Genomic DNA, 13,989 nt, shown 5'->3' on the forward strand with positions numbered 1-13,989 from the left:
AATATACCAAATCTGTGTTATAGTGCATTACAACAATACATTATACAATGTTCTTATGAACAGATATTATAAGGCATTATAAGCCCTTTCTTTAAAAACCCTTACACCTGTAGTTTACAATGTGTTATGAATGTCACTGTAAGTACTTATGAGTTATGAATGCATTTATAATACATTATGAATACAGGGTTCATAGGAAGTGTTTCCTGAATTTCCACTACACCAAATATATTCTGAATAAGCGACTACGCCTGGAGTAAAGGGAGGGCTGTATAAATCTGATTTTAATCGAATTTTGCTTTAAGTCACAGTGAACAGCTTGGTTTGGTACATTGATACAAAACAGAATCAGCAGTTTTTCTGAATTTTAGAATTTTATCGCCATTTGATTGGCATTAAGTCATCCTGCATCATTAAATGAAGATAACCTGAGTCAGAAGTCCTATTTTGTTTAATTGAATTAATCAGTCCAGTCCGAACACCTTCTCAAACATCCGGCGAGGCTCCTCCCCCTTCGTCCTCGGTGCTGTTGGTGGAGGCTCTGCTTTATTGGGGTCTACTAAGATTTCCACACTTTCTCTGCCTCTGATGTATTCATCCACCACCATCAACCTCGGCCCGCTGGTGTCTCCTCCGGCGGCTGCTGGGAAAAAGCAGGGATTAGATAAGAGGAATAATCCTAAAGTGGACATTGGGTTTGTTTTTAATCTCAAAAAGTACAGATCTAATGTTCTTTTAATATGAAAATTTAAGCATCTGAATTTTGTTCAATCTAAAAATGTTTGGATCTCTTTTTTGGTTTATTTCAGAGTTCAAAACACAAGTTCTAAAAACTCCAAAACAAGCCATCAAACCACCAAACTGAACTGCTTGCATTTTTACACCAGGAGTAAAGCAGCATAAAGTTATCCAAAAGCAGTGTGTAAGACTGGTGGAGGAGAACATGATGCCAAGATGCATGAAAACTGTGACAAATATTGATTTCTGAACTCTTAAAACTTTATGAATATGAACTTGTTTTCTTTGCATTATTTGAGGTCTGAAAGCTCTACATCTTTTTTGTTATTTCAGCCATTTCTCATTTTCTGTAAATTAATGCTCCAAATGACTATTTTTATTTGGATTTGGGAGAATAAAAATAAAAAAATCAACAATAAAAGAAGCACACACTTAAAATAGATCACTGTGTAATACTTCAATATAACTTTTTAAACTGAATTACTGAAATGAAGCAATTGTCAATTATATTCAAATTTCAGAGCCTTTCACTTTCTGTTTCTCTGTTATTTCAGAAAGGGAGCTGACAGAATGGGGTTAAAGGGAGCTAATCGCTAATGCTACAAATTCAAAGTTATTACGTGTCCAGGATATATAAAAGTTTAGAAAACAGAATAAAATGTTCCGCTAATTATATTACATTTAGGTCCTTGACAACAGGTTAGCTAGCATTACTGCTACTGTGAGCTGATTGGCTGTAACTCCAGCATCAGCTCACCAACCAGAGTTTAAAATCTTTTAAATTATTTCTGTCGTACTGAACTTTTTATTTTATTGTTTATATTGTTCTGTGTTGAGGAAAAGCGTACAATTTTTAAAATAAAAAAATAGCAAACATTCATACAGTACGATTTTGCTCAATTGCTTCACATAAACTCAACCCATTTATTTCTGACTCCATCAGGCGCGCCCTCTAGAGGCTGACAAACCAGGAACCCATTCCTAAGTGGGTATTCTCTCTAGAAGTTCTCTGTTTGAAGACTTTTTTTTCCTCAAACAAAGAAATTACTTTAGAGACACTGCCACCCAGTGGAAGTATAGTTAGCAGGACACCCTCTACACAGTGAAGAACTTAAGATCAAATAGCTGAAGATGGGTTTTTCAGTATTAAGGCCAAGTTCTTCAAAGTAACTCTGATGTTCCTCGTGTTCCCATTATTGTGAAACTCTGTATATAATTTGTATATTATATTATTAGTTTATTATCAGTACCAGTCAAAAGTTTGGACACACCTCTTCTTATTGAATGTCTTTGTTTCTTTTTATGATTATTCTACTGGTGGAATGGGTGCTAATTTGTTAAAAAGATAATCTAACAGGAATTGTAGCCTACTAAACTACGTTTTCCATTCAGAATCATGCACAGGTAAAATGTAAGCTACTTGTGTACCAGACAAAAGTTTGGACACATCTTTTCTTATTCAATGTGTTTTTCTTTCTTTTTTCTAGTTTTCGAGACTCCGTTCCAACACTAAAACATGCATCCTTATCAGGAATGGTTGGCTTGCGTACAGCTTTCCAATAAGACATCCTTTTTTTCTTTAATACTTCGTAAAAGTGCACTTTTTTGCCCATTTGCCCAAATTTGCACGCCCGTGTGCATCACAATTTTTGAGATACGAAGACCAACCTTGCAAGGTGTATTGAACGTATTGTATTCGTTCCAAAAAAATGCTGTATGATATGACATTGTCGTACAGATTTGTCCAATAGGAATGAATACAGACCCAACAAAGGTGCACACCGAATGCCTTGTGTTCCAGTATAGTGTGTGTATGGAGGACCTATTGGATAAAGCAGCTACGGTTAGAAAGTTTGGACACCCCCGAACGGCAAGAGCAACCTAGCATCCATAGCCGCGACATGTGTTTTCGCCTTGCACAACCAGTTAGCAACACCATAGCAACCACCACAGATACAATAGTAACACCTTAGCAACCATCTAGCAACATCTAAGCAAACACCAAGCAACCCATTAGAAACAATATATTAACCATAACCAGCCACAAATCAGGTTGCAGGAACTGCAATATCTTCTTTAATATTAATCTATAAATGTACAAAATACAGGGGTTGGACAATGAAACTGAAACACCTGGTTTTAGAGCACAATAATTGATTGTGGTGACGGACAGTTCTGGTGGAAACAGGAGAGTTGAGGTGCACATTGAATTCTGCGTGATTTGATCAGCCGTGGTTTTATGTTTTTTTGGATACAATCCGGGTTAGCACCCGAACATCCCTTTCAGACAGCTTCCTCTTACAGCGTCCACAGTTAATCCTGTTGGATGTGGTTGGTCCTTCTGGGTGGTATGCTGACATTACCCTGGATACCGTGGCTCTTGATGCATCACAAAGACTTGCTGTCTTGGTCACAGATGCGCCAGCAAGACGTGCACCAACAATTTGTCCTCTTTTGAACTCTGGTATGTCTCCCATAATGTTGTGTGCATTGCAATATTTAGAGTAAAACTGTGATCTTACCCTGCTAATTGAACCTTCACACTCTGCTCTTACTGGTGCAATAATGTGCAATTAATGAAGATTAAACACCAGGCTGCTCCAATTTAGCCATGAAACCTAAAATCCCACACTAAAATGATGACAGGTGTTTCAGTTTCAATCTGCAACCCCTGTAAACTGAATTAAGAACACTGAATGAAAAAGTGTGTTTAAACTGTACATCAAAGGTCTGCTAACGAAATTCCATCAGTGTAGATCATCAACAAAATAAAAGAAGTTTAGGGATGAAGTTTAAGCTCCTCACCAGGGGGGGCGCCAGGGAGGCACGTGGCGTTACAACAGGAGCAAACTGCATCATCACCGTAGAGTTCCTCCCACCTACGGATTAAATAAGAAATAATAAAGTTATTAAACTGATGATCAAATCCGTCAACATGCACATCAGACTCAGCGTACCTGTCTGTGGTCCGGTTATAACTGCAGAACTTTGACGTTTCTGTTGGATTCTCACTGCTGACAGACAGTTCACAGTGCATGTACAGATGCTGTTTGAGAAAATACAGGAGGATTAAGAGTTCTGAGGAGGAATACACAGAGAATTACACATTCAAAAAAAAATGATTTACCTTTGCCTGCTTTCCCTTCAGCACAAATGCATCTATAGAGAACCTCACTGCGTTCCTCCTGCTGCTCTTTATGAATCTCGACCCAACCGTGCTTTTACTGTCAATCATACATCTGAAATACAGATTTTTTTTTTGTATTTTTAAAAAAACAATAACATACACATACTGCAAATGGCTATAAAATATTATAATGACGTAACAGAAGTATATCACATTCCAAATATATAACCAAAAAAAAGTGATCACAAAACATTAATCAATCGATCTTTTAAACATCGTTTATAATGTTTCACAGATGAACATTTTTTTGCCAAATGGTTAAACTCATTCCACAGTTTTGTACCCCTATATCTTATTGAAAATTGACCTTTACAAGAGAGAATATTATATAGATATATAATCACTTTACAGATGTGCGTAATTAATAAAAGAAATCAGGTATAACAATGAAAATGGACATAGTGTAACTATGGAAATGCTACTAGTGCAAGTATGGAAATGGGTGTACTGTAACTGAAAATAGGTGTAGTGTAACGGAAATGTATTTTTTATTAATTCCTAGTAACCAATTTAAGCACATTTTCTTGTGCAAAATCTCATTTTTATCTCATCTCATTCTTGTGAAAAATTTGCATTTTTACGGTTTTTGACATACAGCTATTGGAAAATATAAAGAGAGCACTTCAGTTTCTGAATCAGTTTCTCTGGTTTTGCTATTTATAGGTTTATGTTTGAGTAAAATGAACATTGTTGTTTTATTCTATAAACTACAGACAACATTTCTCCCAAATTACAAATAAAAATATTCTCATTTAGAGCATTTATTTGCAGAAAATGAGAAACGACTGAAATAACAAAAAAGACCTCAAATAATGCAAAGAAAACAAGTTCATATTCATAAAGTTTTAAGAGTTCAGAAATCAATATTTGGTAAAATAACTGTGGTTTTAATCACAGTTTTCATGCATCTTGACATCATGTTCTCCTCCACCAGTCTTACACACTGCTTTTGGATAACTTTATGCTGCTTTACTCCTGGTGCAAAAATTCAAGCAGTTCAGTTTGGTGGTTTGATGGTTTGTGATCATCCATCTTCCTCTTGATTATATTCCAACAAACCAATAGAAATGCTCAGAAATAACTTGTAAAAACTGTGAAGAAAATGATAAAACAGTTTTTTTACCCGTAGTTGTCGATGATGGTGATTCTTGGTGTGGAGATGTGAGAGCTATTGACGGTCACGTGACACGACTGCACGAATAACCTTTCGCCCTCTGAAACAGAGCCAACTTCAGCTTCAAAGTACATGGGATGCCCGATGACGTATCCTTCAGCGGGGTCCAGTCTGTTCCACTGAGCTTCAACAGAGCGGCACAATTAACCAGTTTAACCACTAAGTAGTTTAGATAATGCTGGTGAAAAAAACTATATTAGTACAGGTTTAAAGGTGGAGTTTTTACCATCATGTGAGGTCAGTCTGATGCCACCTTGGGGCTTTATGGGTTTGAAGAGTCGCTGTGTTTGGACTTGTGGAACATAACCGATTTTGTAGGAGTAGTGAAATCTGTCATGAAACAAAGATTAAAATAATCACTTGTGATACAACAAAACCAAACAGAATAAAATTAAACAACTGTCTCAAAGTGGAATACTAAATACTGAATTCATTTTTTTACCTATTCCCATTTCATTTGTCATTTACTTCACCAATAAATAAATAAAATAGCCTAAATGCATCGAGCTTTTCTTTGTCATCTTCAGTGCAAAAGTGACTTGCCGAAAATGATACTTTGCTTAGATTTAACTAAATGGTCAATGCAAATGACAATCGTTATAAATTTTCAAGTCATCAACTGTTGGAAGTAAAATATTTTTTTTTTATTAAATCAAATTAAATCAAATTACAATTGCCAACAGTTTCAAAACATTTTCTAGGGTGTAAAAAGCCCTGAAAGTGGTAATTTGCTTCATTTGGCTGCATTAAGAGTTTTCATTCAGAAATGTCTTAACAGACCAAGTTACATAGATGTTATTATAGGACCCCTTTATTGATTTCACCTTCACAATTCATGCATCTATTAAACTTGCAAGTTTTTGGAGAGTTCCCTTATAGATCCCCATTCCCTTATAGATCTTTTACGTGAGAAAAACCTATAGGTTCACAACAGGGTTGAGGAAGAGGAATGGTGGCCACACAATGAGTTTCTCTTTTTTTTCTGCCCAGAGCATAGCATGGTTTTGCTAGAGAAGGCACGGTTCTTCTTTTTGTACTGCATCAGAAACGCTATATCAGGGGTCAGCAAATAAGTTTGTCCGCGGGCCAGATATTTTCCAAGCCATTACCAAGCCAATTCTGTTTTGTAAAATGAAGTGTAATGGGACTGAGTACTACAGACTAGTAGCAGAACAGTTGATGTATAAAAAATAAACACACACCGCACATGGGATTGAATCTGTGTCATCAGGGTCGCGGTCCAATACACTATCGCCGCCCCTGCTAGTGAATTGGGACACGGCCGGGAATAAAATGCCCTTATAAGGAGAGAGAGAGCCCAAGAACGAGCAGAAAAAATGAGAACGGGCAGAAACTAAAGTCACGACGAGCGTCATGAGAGACAGGGGAGGAATTTAAACAAAAGCTCACCAGAGAAGCATTTTATTATTTATTTTTCTTTATTGTTCACTATAGTTCAAACAGCCTCACAGGCCGATGTTTCATGCTTGCATGTTTGTGCAAGTTTTCATAAAAGTTCTAATGTTTTCAAACCTTGTCCGAGGCATTGCATTATTTGACGTACATTTTCTTTCCCATATTGTTTGAAAGCCTTTTTAATTAGTTTTACCTAAATTGGGCTGAGAATCATTTCAATGGTCAAAAGAGCCCCGAGAAACAATTCCATTCATGAGTCTAACTTGAAAAAAGAAAAACATATATCAAATTTGCATAATAATTTGGAATACGATGTATATGATATTTATTTTTATTCTGATCTGAAACATTCCTAAAATACTCAAAAACCTGTATATAATTTTGTTTAAAAGCAATGGTTTTGTTTGATTTATTTAAAATATTTAAACAGTTTTTTGTATTCAAATTTTAAAAAGTGAATTTTCTTTATTATTGAATGTTTTTTCGTTTATTTTGCTTACATTTGAATTTGCTAATATTTATAGTGCCAATATCCCACTACATTACCGCAGTGGGCAATTACATCACCTGAGCCCAGGAACTCACCTGTTGAAATGGCATTGAACGGGTATGGAGAACGCAGAGGAGCTTCCTGTAGATCCCTGAGTCTCGTCAGGGGTGTAGTGGAGTGTGTTGGAGAACACCACCCTGTTATTGATAATCTGTGTTACAAAAAATACAGATTTAATCATTAATATGATCAACATCTACATTCATTATTAAAATAATAATGTGTAATTGACTAATTAATTATTATATTTATTTAGAACTCTTCCTCTAGCTGTATACCCTCTTATATAGTCCTAACAATAAGAGAGCACTTAAAAATGATAAGTTTCTTTGATTTTACCAAATTGAAAACCTCTGGAATATAATCAAGAGGAAGCCATCAAAGCAAAGTGAACTGCTTGAATTTTCGCATCAAGAGTGGAATAAAGTTATCCAAAAGCAGTGTGTAAGACTGGTGGAGGAGAACATGCCAAGATGCATAAAAACTGTAATTAAAAACCAGGGTTATTTCACCAAATATTGATTTCTGAACTCTTAAAACTTTATGAATATTAACTTGTTTTCTTTGCATTTTGAGGTCTGAAAGCTGGATGACAATAGCTATACAATATTTTTATTTGGAGTTTGGGAAAAATGTTGTCTGTAGTTTATAGAATAAAACTGGATGAAGGAGCATCACCTTCAATTAAATCTCTCAAAGACTGAACTTCTGGTTATACCAGCAAAACCATCTTTTCAACACAACTTCTCTATAAGCATCGACTCTCTCTCACCGACAAAGGTTGCTAGGAACCTGGGTGTTCTGGTTGATGACCAACTCTCCTTCACGCACCATGTGGCCTCAGTTGCTCGGTCCTGCTGCTTTGCGCTCTATAACATCCGAAAAATTAGACCGTTCTTGACGCAACAGGCCACCCAACTCCTGGTGCAAGCGGTCGTCATCTCACGCCTCGACTACTGCAATGCCCTGCTAACTGGCCTCCCGGCCTGTGTAGTAAAACCACTCCAGATGATCCAGAACACAGCAGCACGTCTGGTCTTCAACCAGCCAAAACGGGCACATGTCACCCCGCTGCTCATTGAGCTCCATTGGCTACCAGTTGATGCTCGCATCAAATTCAAAGCTCTTACAATCGCCTACAAGGTGATGACAGAACAGGCTCCTTCCTACCTGCACTCGCTCCTGAAGGCTTACGCTACCTCCCGGCCGCTGCGCTCCTCCAATGAACGTCGCCTCGCTTTGCCAAACATTCACACAAAGCAATCCAGACTGTTCTTATACAGAGTTCCCCAATGGTGGAACAAACTACCTTCCACTACCAGATCAGGAGAATCTCTCGCTATCTTTAAAAAACTCCTGAAGACAGAGCTCTTCAAAGAGCACTTACTCTCTTAATACCTCTAACACACTAACTACTTCTAACCTCATTTCCTTCTTCCCCTCCTTCACTCCTCTATCCTATTACTCCCCTTTGACCTCCTTTTATCCCTATCCAAATATGTTTTACCTTTAAAACTTATTTTACATTGTACTTGACTATTGTAAGTCGCTTTGGACAAAAGCGTCTGCCAAATGTAATGTAATGTAAAAAAACAAAAACGTTCATTTTACTCAAACATAAACCTATAAATAGCAAAATCAGAGAAACTGATTCAGAAACTGAAATGGTCTCATAATGTTTTTACAGAGTTGTATCTCATTCATGATTTTAACAGCAGCAATTATCAGACCCGCTCTACTGGCTGGATCAGTTCTCAGGTTTCTAGAGTTTTTACTGAACTGGGAGAATCAATAAACAATGGATAAAAAAATAGTTAAAAACTGCAATGATTAATAATCTCTTAACTAGTATCAATTAATAATTAGAGGATACATTTCACTATTAATTAAAGTACACTTAAGCATAAAGTGTTACTGATTAAGAAGAACAACGAGAAATTATTAAAACAATGCCATTATTAAAAAATAATGAGAATAAACATGACAATATGAAAATGTGTGAAGTGAAAATTGGTTACTGCTTGATCATGATTGTCAAAATCATGATCAAAATATTACGCTATTCTCATTATCTGCAGTCAAATATTTTCTCTTCTCATTCCATTTTTCTCTTTATTTAAATTTTATACATCACACAATCCCCTGACCTGAACCTAATGAACTGAGATGGTGATTTGGGATGAGAAAACTATTCCCGGTGATTCTCCCTCATGAAGACTCTGTGAAAACTATTCCAGTATTCCAATCAGTACCTGGGTTCTGGTTCCGCACTGGTGCAGTTCGTACCGAAAGTACAGGTGTTGCTCAGTGGACCAGCTCGCGGCGCACGTGCCCAATCTCAGCGCGCCCCCGGAGCCAGGCATCTCCCGGGAAACCTTCACGCGCATCTGTTTAGAGCTGCAGGCCACGCGCAGGCGGCTCGGCCCGGACTCGATTCCGCCCCGTTGCGAGAGCTCCGGAATCGGGACCAGAACCTCCCTCACGCGCTGGGGGAGCCGGTCGAGCCCCGGGGCGCGCGCGGGAGACAGCTCCGCCATGTCCAGCAGGGGAACGCGGGAGTGCAGGAACACCGGGAGCTGCAGGAACGGCGGACCTAGCCGGTACTCCCCGTCCGCTCCGCTCTCCAGCTCGGGCGGGTCGGAAGGACCGATCTCGGGACACGCGCGCGGAGAGAACACAGCTAGTAAGACCCACACGGAGGGGAAGATCACTCTCATGACAACACCAGCGGCAATACCGCAATCTCTAGCACGAGCCGTATGCCGCAATACCGCAAGACTGGCGGGCAATCTGCCGCACCTGGTGCCAATTTTGTGTTTGGCACTGTTGCGCATGCGCGGATCAGGGCTCGGTTTCAGGTAAGCGTCTAAGGTTTCCACCTTTCAGATTAAACAAAAAAAAAAACGGACGCCTACCTTAAGATAAACTCAGCAGTGGTATGTTTTATTTGTGCTGGTGTTTTTAGTAAAGGGTTAATCAAGAAAGCAAATAGTCAAACTCAAAGCTTGAAATGCTTTATTCGAAAACGAACACTTTCTCTTATCAATAGAAAGTTATACATAATTTCTTAGATATTTTTTTGTACAGGTTTTTGTGTATTTCCTGTCAAAATTGCGGAGGTGTTGTATATTTATATTGGCTTATACTACTGTATATTAAATAAATCATGATTCATTTAGACAAAACTCCACATTCTAAATAATCAATCACACCACAGTAGTGCCCCAGACTTTTTATTCACAGACTAAGATTTTACAAACACAGGGCATCTTACAAGATCACTATTTGCAAAATTGGAACTAGATTCTTTCTGCAAGTCGGGTTCGCGTCTGGGCGCTCCGATAAATTAAGCCGTGTTTAATAGTGTCGTAAGTCTTGTGACTCGGCTCACGCAAATACTGAGAAGAACAATGTCAACAACCTAAAGGAGAGCGACGGGAAGCCGCAAGTCAAGAATATTTTACATGACTGTTTACAAACGATTAGAAAAATAACACATTTTACAGTTAATATGCCTTATATGGTTCTTATTTTAATATGTAGAGTATTTTAAACACAGCACATTAAAGTCATTAAAGATTTATCTTGCACCACTTTGTCTTATTGTGCAGTTATTGTTATTTTTGATACAAGGAAGTTTAAAAAAAATACATAATTTGCAAGAATGGTGTTCTTTGTTGCATTAATTCTATCTAAAACAAAGGCAAATTGTGACAGTGAAATCGCTTGAAAATCGTTGGGTGCAAGATCGGCATAAAAAAACAGTATGACCAAGCTTGACAAAAATCAATTCAACATGGTCCATGCTGGTCAGTAGCTGGTCAACCAGTTAGGTCACCAGTGTAGAGTATGTCTTTACCTGGATGTCAAGCATTTCAACCACCTTCACCATCAAAGGCCAGCTTACACCATCTAAAGGCAGTTACCAGCAGAAAATGGTAACAAGCTTTTTAACAGCGTTAGCACCAAGAAGATTCTTTGATGCTCTACGTGTATGGTTTTTGGCACCCTTCAAATTTAACGATAAAATCCACTTGCAACTGGGTTTAGATTTGGGGTGCAGTTAAATCCTGTAGAAAGGCAGATAGATCTCCACAAAGGCACATGGAGAACAAAAAAAAAACAGTAGAAAAGAAGAAAAATAATATAATTTTAAAAACTTAATGTTTATTGCCCTCCACCAAAAAGTCAAAAGCTGTGCCAAAAATTGCTTTTCTAGTTTATTCAAAGAACTCACCAGATAAATACAGAGTTTAGTATTTTAAACAAATTGGTTAAAACAAACCAGGAAAATATGATTTACATATTCATAATCTTACATATACATTCCTACTGTACTTGCTGCTGCTTACATGCTCATAACTTGGTTAATTATTAATTTTTTACATTTTTAATTTCACAAAATCTCTATGCCAGGAAAACCTGGTTCAATAATATTTTCTTAATCAAACACTGACCAGACTGTTCCAAGTTTCTAAAAGCGTTTTCACACAGTGTCCCAAATAAATTAATCCACGTTCAGGACCAATGCTGTGCTTTTCTGAAGGAAGAGCTTATTAACTCTGGTTTGTTTTCACACACAAAAAATGTTTTTTGAACTGATCAATCTAAGGTGTGAAAACACAGTAAAAACGAGATTAAAGCCAGCTTAAAAAAATTCAGCAGGCTGGTCAGCTAGTTGACAATATTACCTTGTTTTCAGATCACACTGTCTCTGCTGACATTTCAACAATCTTTGCAAGAACCATCAAAAAATATGAATTATATTGACTACACTGCATATAGCAATGGTTTCACAACTTTTTCTTGATTATAAACTTTCCTGTTTAATAGAAATTTACTGATATGGGCAACTTCTATTGATCTGCACACACAGAAGTAGCGAAATGCATGTGTAACTTAACATGCCAGACATCTCAGCATCTCAGGAGTTGTAGAGGGTTCTAAGAATGGCCTGCAATAATCCATGCCATGCAGCTTGAATCGGTGATAGGTCTGGCAATGCAGCTGGATATAGAATAGCATCTGTGTCTTCAAGGAATACTTTAGAGATGCCAGAGCATCGTCAAGTTGGAATAGCGAGTGTGCATTTAGAAAAATGTTGGGCCCACTGGTTGTAGAACCTTATTAACGTGACATAGGCCTTTCAAAGTGTTTGTAATGAAGACCATGACAGTCTGATACGAGCCTTTGTTAGTTGTTGTAATTGACTGCATGCATGAAGCCGTCTGCCAATAGTACTGGCACTAACAGAATGACTTATGGAGGGCATCAATGCTCACAGAATGTACTTAAGAGCATGTTGGACAATTTGTCAGTTCTCTCTCTCATGTTCCTCAACAAAACACCCAACTTTGCTGGATTTTCACTTTTAATACCAGTTCTCTTTTAATTGTTACCACAATTTTGGAGTCGGAGTCCGTCTTTCACACCGGGAAAGACGTGTTGGTGTTTTGCAGCCCCTCACTGCTCTTAGAGCATTTGTGTTTCTTCAAACTATATGAATACTTGAAGTTCTTCCCACAGTCTGAGCAGAGATACGGTTTCTCTCCAGTGTGAATGCGCTGGTGTCGTTGGAGATTACTCTGTTGTTTGAAACTATTTCCACACTCTGAGCAATAATATGGTTTCTCTCCAGTGTGAATGCGCAGGTGTGTTTTCAGAGCACTTTGTTGATTAAAACTCTTCCCGCACTCTATGCACTGATACGGTTTCTCTCCAGTGTGAATGCGCTGGTGTAGCTGAAGAGCATTTTGATAATTAAAACTCTTTCCACACTCGAAGCAGTGATACGGTTTCTCTCCAGTGTGAATGCGCTGGTGTGCGTTGAGATGACTCTGGTGGCTAAAACTCCGCCCACACTCTGAGCAGTGATACGGTTTCTCACCAGTGTGAACGCGATGGTGTGTTTTCAGAGCACTCTGTTGGTTAAAACTCTTCCCACAGTCTATGCAGTGATACGGTTTCTCTCCAGTGTGAATGCGCTGGTGTTGTTGAAGAGTACTCTGTTGGTTAAAACTCTTCCCACAGTCTATGCAGTGATACGGTTTCTCTCCAGTGTGAATGCGCTGGTGTTTCTGAACAGCACTCTGGAAATGAAAACTCTTCCCACAGTCTGAGCAGTGAAATGGCTTGTCTCCCGTGTGAATGCTCTGGTGTCTTTGGAAAGCACTGAGATAATTAAAACTCCTCCCACAGTCAAAGCAGTGAAACAGTTTCTCTCCAGTGTGAATGCGCTGGTGTCTTTCAAAATGACTCTCTCGATTAAAACTCTTCCCACACTCTGAGCAGTGATAAGTCGTTAAATTGTCAGTATTTTCCTGCATTTGTCTGCAAGGTGTAGGAGAGGGTGTTCGCTGAGCACTGGAGACTTCACAGGATGCCATATCCTTGCCCTCCTTCGCCTCCTTGTGGAGGCTTCCAATTGTGTGTTTTTGTGAAGCTAAATTCCACACATGTTGGAAAGTCGACATTAGAGGCAGGAGAAGACTTGGAACAGGACAGCATACCTTTCTGGACGAAAAAAACATAAGGAAAAAAAGAAAAAACATAAGGTCAGTGAAAAATACAGGAGGATTCTAGTTGGAGTGGGAAATTGAAATCACTCAAGATTGGAGCCTGCTATATAGAATTGAAATATCCATGAAAATCTCAGCATTTTTTCTGTGGTTGGTGTCTTGCAATATGACCGCTGTTTCACAAAACGTCATAAAAGAAAATGTTATTATTGATTAAATGTTTAGCCATGTCTGAAATAGCTTTTTTTTGTTGGGGAAACTCATTTGTTCCAGTAAAACAGACATCACTTGAATGCCTGATCACATGTTTGTTATATTAGCTTTATAATATTAAATTGCATAGCATTTTGTGCTGTTTCTGCTTCTAATTCGTGAAGTGCTAAATTTTGTTCTGTGCTTTTTTGTT

The 13,989-nt window shown here is 38.1% G+C and overlaps 2 protein-coding genes across 4 annotated transcripts in view; both read right to left on the reverse strand.

Moving 5' to 3' along the window:
• Positions 1-266: 266 nt before the first annotated feature.
• Positions 267-9,914, reverse strand: zp3d.2 (zona pellucida glycoprotein 3d tandem duplicate 2). Of its 2 annotated transcripts, none has more exons than XM_022662573.2 (8): positions 9,318-9,914; positions 7,101-7,216; positions 5,326-5,429; positions 5,049-5,223; positions 3,866-3,977; positions 3,696-3,784; positions 3,544-3,617; positions 267-640 (listed from the first exon to the last, which is right to left on the reverse strand). In XM_022662573.2, exons 1-8 carry the CDS (start codon positions 9,897-9,899, stop codon positions 465-467), a joined length of 1,428 nt encoding a protein of 475 aa, XP_022518294.2. In that variant the 5' UTR covers positions 9,900-9,914; the 3' UTR covers positions 267-464. The 2 variants fall into 2 exon arrangements, with proteins under 2 accessions (XP_022518294.2, XP_022518293.2); XM_022662572.2 differs by having other exon boundaries at positions 267-643.
• A 1,298-nt stretch (positions 9,915-11,212) lies between these two features.
• Positions 11,213-13,989, reverse strand: part of LOC111188787 (zinc finger protein OZF) — a 31,801-nt gene continuing 29,024 nt past the window's right edge. For both annotated transcript variants that reach the window (XM_022662589.2, XM_049469166.1), the window contains exon 2: positions 11,213-13,578. In XM_022662589.2, the coding sequence (XP_022518310.2) occupies positions 12,492-13,578 (1,087 nt within the window). In that variant the 3' untranslated portion in view covers positions 11,213-12,491. The remainder of the gene's footprint in view (positions 13,579-13,989) is intronic.

Source organism: Astyanax mexicanus, chromosome 1 (genome assembly GCF_023375975.1).
Source record: "Astyanax mexicanus isolate ESR-SI-001 chromosome 1, AstMex3_surface, whole genome shotgun sequence".
NCBI classification, from domain to species: Eukaryota; Metazoa; Chordata; class Actinopteri; order Characiformes; family Acestrorhamphidae; genus Astyanax; species Astyanax mexicanus.

Coding starts and splice junctions, on each gene's coding strand:
- zp3d.2 (XM_022662572.2), bottom strand. CDS start 9,899: ATGCGCAACAGTGCCAAACACAAAATTGGCACCAGGTGCGGCAGATTG. Junction 5,430..7,100: donor GTTCAATGCCATTTCAACAG/GTGAGTTCCTGG, acceptor GTTTCATGACAG/ATTTCACTACTCCTACAAAA. Junction 3,785..3,865: donor TGAAGGGAAAGCAGGCAAAG/GTAAATCATTTT, acceptor TTTCTCAAACAG/CATCTGTACATGCACTGTGA.